Below are 11,413 nucleotides of genomic sequence, written 5' to 3' on the forward strand. Positions count from 1 at the left end.
AAGTATGTTGAAGACTGTTTTGGTCTCGAATGAGAGGAAAAATTTGGAACATTTTTCGAACTGGTTGATAGCGTGTTTGAGGATTTACCCACTGAGAGATCAATAGCATCAAGCGTATTACATCTTTGTTGAACAAAGGCAACCAATTTTTTGAAAGAAGGTAATTCATCGGATACCACTGGATTCTCAAATTCAAAACGTGAAATGGTTTCTTGATCTAAATGTTTTGTGAAAAGATAGTATAACATGAAATCCCATTCCTTCACTGGAATACCCATATTTTCGAGCGCAGCGAGGTTCTCTGTGTAAGTGTCCAGTAAAATCCTCAAATTTTGAGTATTCTTTGAATTTTTTATGATAATAGCATTATCAATTTTTTGCAAATGAGCAAAGGCTATAAGTCTTTCGTTATTATAGCGTTCTGAAAGTGATTTAAAGGCGATCGCATAATTGGCACTTGACATTGGCGTAGTCTGCACTAGAGTGAGAGGCGGACCTCGTAAAGACGAAATCAAATAATTGAATTTCTCTATGTTCGAAAGAGAGGTATTATTATGAATGAGATTTTCAAACATGTCCATGAAGGGTTTAAATGTTTTTATATCACCTGTGAACTTTGGTATTTCAATCTTGGGAAGTTTAACATTATGATTACTGGTTTGAAATATATCCCCAATTGTGCTAGCGGAAGTTGTAACACTATGTTTCACCTCGAAAAACTCCTGAAGTACTGTTTCAATATAGGAATAATTGAAATCAAAGTCTTTTCTATTTGTTTCCTCTTTACTTATGTCTTCATCATTGATGGCCATAAGAGATATGAGAGTTTGATGATGAGACTTAAATTCTTCGCGGTATGTATCAAGATTCTGACACAAATTTTTGAACTGGGCGCGTTTATTTATATCAAATTTAGCCTCATCAGCAAATGCCTTGATTTCAATAATCTGATTCTCACTCATTGTTCTAAGAGCTCTAGCTTGTTTAATTTTATTTGTGTTTGCCATTTTCGAACTTATAAATTAACTCTGGAACCCGGAAACGGCACGGCACTGATCAAATCAGCTGTTTCAGGAATGAAATGCGATAAAACACAAAACCTCCCAAAAAATGACCAGATTTGTTGTTAGCAGATAAGGCGTGCGAATTTTTGTCGCAGTTGAATGATAATGGAATCAATCAATTTGAAACGAAATTATATTGCAATGAAAACTGCAAAATTGGATTCTAATGAATATCAAATTTATGAAATAAAGAACAGGAAGAAATGCACCTCTAGTTATGCGGAGCGATCCTTGGCACGAATGGACCAATTAATGTCGCGGAAATAATGAAATTTTAGAATTATTTCGATTGTTGAGTGTGCACTTACCCTTTTTTGCGAGTGGACTGTATTTTCCAATGACGAAATAACATGCGGTGATAATCTACGTATTTAGCTTTGCGGCGGTTGATTTCAAACTGTCTCCTGTCTCTCTTCTTAAACTCCACATGACACGGCGCACATGTGCAACTCTCAACAAAACCCGCGTGATTCAAAAATGAAAACAAATAAGAAAGAATAAAAGAAAAACTGAGATGAACTTCTATCCCAGCAAAACAAGACAAAAATAAAAATGATCAAGTGGAAGAGAAAATACCGAACATCGAGTATAAAGAATAAAGAGTGATCCATTCGTTTTTTTTTTTTTGGCTGCAATCCCAAATAACCCCCAATCTGAGTTGTACATATCTTCTGCAATTTTTCTGCTCTATGTTCTAATTCCTCGATATTGTCTTTCGTCCATTCTTCGTTATGAACTTTTCTTCCAAGTTCTTCCCTGAGTCTGTTCCAGTCAGTGTTCTCGAAATCATATGTGTAGTTGTTGGTTTTCTAATGTCTGTGACAATTTCAAATTCAATATATTTGTGAAGACTCAATGTTTCGTCTTCCAGTATCTTCCAGTTCTTTATTTCGACCCCTTTCGACATTGTTACGTCTATATAACTTTGTCCCCTTGGTCCTATAAATGTCGGCCCCTGTGATTCGTCGTTTTTTATCTCGTAGCCGTTTGCCATTGTCAATTCTAATAGTTTCTCCTCTCTTGTGTCTGTTTCCGTCCCCCCCCCCATGGAATGTAGTGCGCATTCAGGTCCCCGGCTATGATTTGTTTAGCTGATTGTGTTCCCATCAGCTGTGTCAATTCTGTTAGTCTTCTGTTATCCCTTCCTCCTGGTTCATCGTATATTGATGTTATTAGTATTCTGTTGTTGCTGTCCAATTTATTTGTGGTTGATTCAATCGTAACCAAGTTCTTGTTTGTTATGTCTTATCTTGTTGTTACATTGTTTAGGTTCGTTTTTGTTAGTATTCGCACTTTTGTTTATGTATCGTAAATGTGAACATCATAAAAATCATTTTCAATATATCGGCAGTACGGTTCTTGTATTATTGCGATGTCAATGTTTTTGTCTATTAGTTTTTCCATCATTAGCAGCGTTGCTTCCCGTCCTCTGTCTAAATTTATTTGCAGTACTGTGAACCCCATTTTGTCGAAAACTGACCGTAGTCGATTGTCCGCCTTGCTTGTTCTTCCTTTTCGATATAGACAGGACAGTTCTTGTCCCTTGCTGTATGTTTTCTCTGTTCTTTATTTATATTATTCATCCTGCAGTTTGGACAGTACAATATATCTAGAGAACATCTTCTTCCTTCGTGTTCACCTCCGCACTTGTGGCATATCAGTTTGTCTGTGCAGTGTTTTGCTACGTGTCCATATTTATGACAGTTGAAGCACAATGCAACGCTCACAACCTCCTCCACCCTTATTCTGTTAAAAATTGGAGTAATTTTTAACCCAACTCTATCAACTCAGTGACTACGTTTATCGTTACATGCTTCTGTGAACGTAACCTTTAAATCGCTGTCAATCAGCTGCTCAAAAAAACCGGTGGAACCTGTTGAATCTGCTCAATTTAATTCATTCTCCTTAGATTCTTCGTTCGCTCAAGTGAATTGGAACTTGGTGTGAATTCTTAACGTGATTTTTTAGTGCACTCTCAACTTTCTCAGTCAGCTCAAATCTAATAATATTATTTTATATTATAACAATCAATCAATTAACATCTCAAAAGGTACAGTACTTTTTTCACTCAACAAAAAATGTAATCATTTTTTGCATGTGTCACGTTAGAATATCATTCTACATAATTTTCCTCTCAACATTCACTCCATCGCTATGCATTTTCTCACTATTACATTTGCAATATTCTGCTCTACATCTCTCCATTATATTTGCATGTATATTTTCTCAATTTTCTCCAAATCTCTCAATCAACCACGTGCTCAATGTACCTAACTGCTTCAACCTCCTCAAAATGCATCGATATTTCATTCACTGTGAATCACATCACCTCGACAATCACTCACATTTTAATTTCTCTAATTTTAGCACCAAGTTCACATTTCACACCACTCTATTAGAAGCTTATATACTTGTATTCACTCTCATTTTGTATACATGTCACCTCAGATTAATTTTACACCTCTTACGATCAGACTTCTCAGGCCTCTTAAGTTTCAGGTACCTCTACGCTCAAGTTGGACACTTCGACGGCTTCTCATAGACCAGATCGAAATCCATCTCACTACACTCAGAACTCTGAATAATGGAATACACTCAATCAACTCTATTGGACAGACTGGTTTGTGATAATGCTCGAGGAGGTCCAATCTGATTTCAACTCAATAAGTATAATTTATTATAAACTTTTGCATGTCTCTATTACCTGAAACTTATGATACTTTATTTCTATTCTCTAACGTTATGAACTGCTCTTCTTGTCTCATCTCAATTATGAATACTATTCATTAATTCTTTCTACGTTTACAATATTTCATCTCTCTACATTACATTTGTCACACGGTTCACCTCAATTTATGTACTCTCATGAAACACCTTCTGCTTTTCTAATAGATTTGCTATTCCTGTAAGCGTTGGTAATCATCTCTCTACATTACATTTGTTACACGACTCACCTCAATTTATGTACTCTCATAAAACACCTTCTGCTTTTCTAATAGATTTGCTATTCCTGTAAGCGTTGGTAATCATCTCTCTCATTCTGTCTCATTACACCTGTCTCACTACATTACATATCTCTAACTTCTCAAGTTGTCACTGTAACCTTCTGTTTTTCTGATAGCGAGACAGTTTATGAAATCGTAAACTCTATCACTGTAAACGTTGTGCTTGCATGATAACAATCACATCAATTCATAACTATCAAGCTCAATTATTATGCAACTCAAAATACATAAACACGTTTTGATGTAGATCTATCTCAATTCTCTCAATTCTTATCAAACACATAATAATTGATCTTGTTACTCGATACATGAAATTCACTCAACCTACTCTTTCTCTCAAGCAAATACAACGTTGATTTTCTCATTGAAACATTACTCTCAAATTCTCTCAATAACTTCTCAATACTTGTAAATAGGTTCACTCTGTTTAGATGTTGTATATAATTTTACTTCATGCGAGTGTCTATTTATTATGTGACGTGTTTGATATACAATAAAGATTTTATTTTACCATCTCCAACTCAATCATTTGGTAACAGTCCACTTTTAAGTAATTGCCAAAAATCTCAACACCCAGATTTTTGAACATTTGGTCCTTCGGGCCGGATGGTTGAGTTGGAATAATCATTCATTCATATCACATTCATCTCAAAAAGGTCATGTCTCAAAAGTCGGGAAGATCTTCTCCATCTCCAAAAGAGGATGACGCTCAACTCCAGGTCCCTCCTACTCGATCATCCAGATCTTCCACATCTTCGCAGCCTGATGTGGGACCTCAAACTCGCTCGGCTGGTCTTCCCACCAACCTCAAATTGAAAGTCGCTACTCAACTGAGTAGACTACAACTCATGAAGGACATCTTCTCCAAGCTGTCCAACATCTCAACATGGACTGTGCAAGACCTGTCACACACTCAAGAACAGCTGCAAGACCTTCATAAGAACTTCTCAAAGACTCACTCGTATTTTGAGTCAGCGTGGCCTGAGTCGTGTCTCGACCACGAATACTTCGCATCCTCAGTCTTCTTCGAGGAATACTCTCTATACCAATCAGCCATCTCGAAATTAATACAACTCAATATGTCACTCAATCCTGTGGATTCACAGCCATCCACTTCTGCTCAAGCCCCTCAGTCTTCTCAAACTCGTCCTCGATTGCCTGACATCTCAATTCCCACCTTCTCAGGCGACTTCTCAAAATGGCCTGCATTCCGAGATCTTTTTCAATCACTCGTCATCAACAGCACCTCAATTTCTGACATTGAAAGGTTACATTACCTTCGAACATGTCTCTCTCATGAACCTCTCGACGCCATCTCTAGTCTTCCCTTAACGGAAGTCTCTTTTCCCATAGCTTGGAAGAAGCTTATGGATAAATATGAAAATAAAAGGCTGCTCCTCTCTTCTCAATACTCCAAACTTCTCTCCTTCTCATTGGCGAATCAGAAAAATTCTACCGCCTCATCTCTTCGTCAATTTATTGACAGCATCGTCAATCCTCTCCAAAGTTTGAAAGCTCTAGGTGAAGATCTAGAGCAGAACAACAATCTTTTGGTGTTCCATATCATCAATCGTATGGATCACGCCTCTCGAACACATTGGGAAACTCTCATCTCCTCTAATAACGAATTTCCCTCCTTCGCTCAGTTGATGGAGTTCCTCCAATCTCGCTCCAGAGCTCTAGAATGGACTGAGTCCAACCAGAGACAGTCACCTCAAGAATCATCTCGCTCTCGCACAACAGTGCATACAATTTCTCAAAAGGCTACAGCTCAAACTAAACCTTCTCCATCACTCACCTCAAGCAAACCGGCCTCCTCGAACACTCCAATCTCAAAAGTCTCTTCTATGCCCAACTACACCTGCGATGATTGTGGACACGACCACTTTATTGCAGATTGCCCTCGCTTCTCCAAGCGCTCACCTCAGGAAAAAGCTGATGTGGTGTTACTTCGCATCCTCTGCTCTAACTGCCTCGGTAGACATCATCGCCACTCTTGCAGAACGACAAAGATCTGCAAAATCTGTGGAAGTCGTCATCACACTCTTCTACATGATGCTCCTCTCAGCAGTAAACCACACTGCAAAGTTCCACCGGTACCCCCTCGAGTGCTTCCACAATACGCTCTCACATCTCAAAAATCTGCTCAAAGGGAGCTACCTCAACCACGACTCAACACTCTCCTCGCCACTGCCATCGCCCATCTCATCACCTCAACAGGATCACACACGGTTCGACTACTCATCGACAGTGGATCCGAGCTGACCTTCATCTCTCAAGATCTAGCCAGAAAACTCAACATCTCTAGAAGGAAGTCGCATGTTGTAATTGTGGGAATTCATGGAAAGACTTCCAAGACACAAGGATCTCTCGCCCTCACTCTCAAGTCGACGTATGACCATCAAACCATAAATATTGATGCTCACATTCTCTCATCATCTTTCTCTAATTTGCCTTCCTTCTATACATGTTTTCAGCAATCTCTACATCTCCAGCATCTCAAGTTAGCTGATCCAGAATACCACATCTCAAGAGCCATCGACATCATTTTGGGTGCTGATGTATATGGCTCAGTTGTTCTTCCTCAGATGAAAAAAGGCCCTCCATCATCTCCAATCGCGCAACTCTCAATCTTCGGCTGGCTAATCCTAGGACCTGTGTGTCAAGAACAGGAACGCCTTCCAATCCAATCTCCAATGTTTCATACTGTTCAAGATGAAGACCTACATCATCTCCTCACTAAGTTTTGGGAACAGGAAGAAATTCAACCAACGTCTACGTCACATCTCACCTCTGACGAGCAAGAATGTGAAAACCACTTTGTCTCCACTCACTCAAGGCTCTCCTCAGGGAAATACATGGTAAGATTACCATTGAAATCATCTATTGACGTCTTAGGTTCTTCCAGACAACGAGCCTTCCGATGTCTGCAAGCCTTGATTCGGAAATTCGACAAGGATCCTGACTACTCTCTGCTCTACCACCAATTTCTCGATGAATATGAACTCCTCCAGCACATGCAACCAGTCTCGTCAGAAAAGGTCAACTCAAGATATTTTCTTCCTCATCACGGTGTTCTCAAAACAGACAGCTCTACAACGAAACTGCGAGTAGTCTTCAACGGCTCCAGCCCCACCTCGACTGGCATTTCTCTCAACGATATTATGCACACCGGAGCGAAACTACAACTCGACGTGATTGATGTTCTTATGTGGGTGCGTAAATTTAAATTTGTCTTCTCTACAGATATCACAAAGATGTACAGACAGATTCTTGTTCATCCTGATGATTGGGATCTTCAAAGCATCCTTTGGCTCGACTCAAACAACAACGTGAAGACATACCATCTCACAACAGTCACATACGGAACTAGATCAGCTCCATTTTTGGCAATCAGAGTTCTTCTCCAACTTCTCAAAGATGAGGGTCACAACTTTCCACTAGCCATTCCTCCATTAACGAAAGGTCGTTATGTCGATGATATTTGTGGTGGAGCAGATACTGAACATCAACTTCTCGAAATTGCCAAACAACTCCAGAACCTTTGCATGGCGGCCGGCCTTCCGCTAGCAAAATGGCAGTCAAACGTCTCAAGTCTCTCTCACGTCATTCAAGAGGAAGAATCAACACCAACTCCAATCTCATTCGACGAAGGTTCTCACTCAACTAAAGTGTTAGGTCTAATCTGGTACCCTCAAGAAGACTATTTCACTTTTAAAGTCAGCTCCAATCTATCTGGGTCTTTGATCACCAAGCGATCAGTTCTATCTCATATTGCAAAAATATTTGATCCACTCGGTTTAGTCTCCCCTGTTACGATTAGGGCTAAAATGTTGTTGCAGGAATTATGGCTCCAAAAGTTATCATGGGACGAACCTCTACCTCAACTACTCCAACAGAAATGGTACGACATCAGTGAAGATCTCTCCAAGCTGGCCAGCATCACAATTCCAAGATGGATTAACACTCAAGAGGGTTCTTTCATTCAACTCCACGGCTTCTCTGATGCATCTCAACTCGCCATTTCAGCCGTTCTCTACCTTCTCGTTCGAACTCCGTCCAAGGAATGCAAAGTTACAATGCTTTGCTCCAAAACCAAAGTATCGCCTTTAAAACCACTCACAATCCCGAGACTCGAATTATCAGCTGCTCTTCTCCTCTCTCGACTCGTTAATTATGCGCATAATGTTTTAGCTCTCAACATTCACTCAACCACTCTATGGACGGACTCCTCAATCACTCTAGCTTGGATCAACACTCACCCTTCACGTTGGAAGGACTTTGTACGGAACAGAGTTGCAACAATCCAAGATCTAACTCCAAGGGCCCATTGGAGGTATATTTCCGGCAAAGACAATCCTGCTGACTGTGCATCACGAGGGTTAACTTCATCTCAACTTCGCAACCACTCGCTATGGTGGACGGGACCACCATGGCTTTCCAAGTCAGAAGATTCATGGCCAAATCGTCAGCCGGCACCGACAACCGACCATGAATCAGAAGCAAGACCAGTCATCTCCATACTCACCTCCACTACGTCAGACTACTCATGGGATCTCATCTACAGGTATTCCAGTTTGAATAAATTGTTACGAATTACCTCTATTTGTTCAAAGGTTCTCGCACGACTCCAACGTAAGCTGGATCCAGCACACCTCACACACCTGACTTCAACTGACTTGGAAGCATCTCGAAGGCAACTCAAAAGGTCTACTTTCCACATGAACTCAAGGCTCTTCAATCACACACTCCACTTCTCTATTCACATGTATTCAGTAGACTCACTGCATTCCTCGACAACAATGGTGTAATTCGTATAGGCGGACGAATTTCCCATTCTCAGCTCGACCCAGATAGCAAGCATCCAATTATTCTTCCTCAACACTCTCAATTTACTTCTTTGGTTGTAGATGAAACTCACCAAACAACTCTACATGCAAGGCACTGTGGCACCGCTCTCAACAACTCATGGCACAACTACCCACATCTCAAGTGCAGCCATCTCATCCATTCCTCCACACTCTGAGGATTGAAAGCAGTCTTTTCGCTCCAGTTATGGGTGGATTGAGTAGCTCAGACACTGGAGTGATGGATTGCCTCAACTTCCTCACAATGGATAATTTACGAAGACCTACTCGATTATAATCAACTCCGTTAATTATGGCGGCCGGAATGTTAAAAATTGGAGTAATTTTTAACCCAACTCTATCAACTCAGTGACTACGTTTATCGTTACATGCTTCTGTGAACGTAACCTTTAAATCGCTGTCAATCAGCTGCTCAAAAAAACCGGTGGAACCTGTTGAATCTGCTCAATTTAATTCATTCTCCTTAGATTCTTCGTTCGCTCAAGTGAATTGGAACTTGGTGTGAATTCTTAACGTGATTTTTTAGTGCACTCTCAACTTTCTCAGTCAGCTCAAATCTAATAATATTATTTTATATTATAACAATCAATCAATTAACATCTCAAAAGGTACAGTACTTTTTTCACTCAACAAAAAATGTAATCATTTTTTGCATGTGTCACGTTAGAATATCATTCTACATAATTTTCCTCTCAACATTCACTCCATCGCTATGCATTTTCTCACTATTACATTTGCAATATTCTGCTCTACATCTCTCCATTATATTTGCATGTATATTTTCTCAATTTTCTCCAAATCTCTCAATCAACCACGTGCTCAATGTACCTAACTGCTTCAACCTCCTCAAAATGCATCGATATTTCATTCACTGTGAATCACATCACCTCGACAATCACTCACATTTTAATTTCTCTAATTTTAGCACCAAGTTCACATTTCACACCACTCTATTAGAAGCTTATATACTTGTATTCACTCTCATTTTGTATACATGTCACCTCAGATTAATTTTACACCTCTTACGATCAGACTTCTCAGGCCTCTTAAGTTTCAGGTACCTCTACGCTCAAGTTGGACACTTCGACGGCTTCTCATAGACCAGATCGAAATCCATCTCACTACACTCAGAACTCTGAATAATGGAATACACTCAATCAACTCTATTGGACAGACTGGTTTGTGATAATGCTCGAGGAGGTCCAATCTGATTTCAACTCAATAAGTATAATTTATTATAAACTTTTGCATGTCTCTATTACCTGAAACTTATGATACTTTATTTCTATTCTCTAACGTTATGAACTGCTCTTCTTGTCTCATCTCAATTATGAATACTATTCATTAATTCTTTCTACGTTTACAATATTTCATCTCTCTACATTACATTTGTCACACGGTTCACCTCAATTTATGTACTCTCATGAAACACCTTCTGCTTTTCTAATAGATTTGCTATTCCTGTAAGCGTTGGTAATCATCTCTCTACATTACATTTGTTACACGACTCACCTCAATTTATGTACTCTCATAAAACACCTTCTGCTTTTCTAATAGATTTGCTATTCCTGTAAGCGTTGGTAATCATCTCTCTCATTCTGTCTCATTACACCTGTCTCACTACATTACATATCTCTAACTTCTCAAGTTGTCACTGTAACCTTCTGTTTTTCTGATAGCGAGACAGTTTATGAAATCGTAAACTCTATCACTGTAAACGTTGTGCTTGCATGATAACAATCACATCAATTCATAACTATCAAGCTCAATTATTATGCAACTCAAAATACATAAACACGTTTTGATGTAGATCTATCTCAATTCTCTCAATTCTTATCAAACACATAATAATTGATCTTGTTACTCGATACATGAAATTCACTCAACCTACTCTTTCTCTCAAGCAAATACAACGTTGATTTTCTCATTGAAACATTACTCTCAAATTCTCTCAATAACTTCTCAATACTTGTAAATAGGTTCACTCTGTTTAGATGTTGTATATAATTTTACTTCATGCGAGTGTCTATTTATTATGTGACGTGTTTGATATACAATAAAGATTTTATTTTACCATCTCCAACTCAATCATTTGGTAACAGTCCACTTTTAAGTAATTGCCAAAAATCTCAACACCCAGATTTTTGAACAATGTCCATATTTACTTTTCCTCTTTCAAGTAGATATTTCGCTATTCTTGTATCCGTTTGTATTGTTATGTTTTCTTTATATATGTTTCTGCATGTTCTTCTTGCCAGTACCTTTGTTTTTTGTGAAAATGTTTCTTGATATTCTGTTTTTAATTCTTCGTTTTCGTTCCATATTTGAGCTATAAGCTCTTCATCTGGGTACCCTTTTGTTATTCCGGTTAACATAATCGTTGGCTTTTTCTCGTTTCTGTTTTTTATTTCAATTTTATCGATATCTTTGAGTACCTCGTTCATCCTTCCCAACTGTTCTTTATCTGTGCTTCTGT

At 38.9% G+C, this 11,413-nt stretch overlaps 1 protein-coding gene across 1 annotated transcript; it reads left to right on the top strand.

Annotated features, from left to right (window-relative positions):
- Positions 1–4,728: 4,728 nt before the first annotated feature.
- On the top strand, positions 4,729–9,102 carry LOC123317842. Its single transcript, XM_044904454.1, has 2 exons — positions 4,729–7,788; positions 8,980–9,102. The coding sequence occupies exons 1-2, from the start codon at positions 4,729–4,731 to the stop codon at positions 9,100–9,102; spliced, it is 3,183 nt and encodes a 1,060-aa protein (XP_044760389.1).
- The last annotated feature ends 2,311 nt before the right edge of the window (positions 9,103–11,413 follow it).

This window comes from Coccinella septempunctata, chromosome 7 (assembly GCF_907165205.1).
Source record: "Coccinella septempunctata chromosome 7, icCocSept1.1, whole genome shotgun sequence".
Taxonomy (NCBI): domain Eukaryota; kingdom Metazoa; phylum Arthropoda; class Insecta; order Coleoptera; family Coccinellidae; genus Coccinella; species Coccinella septempunctata.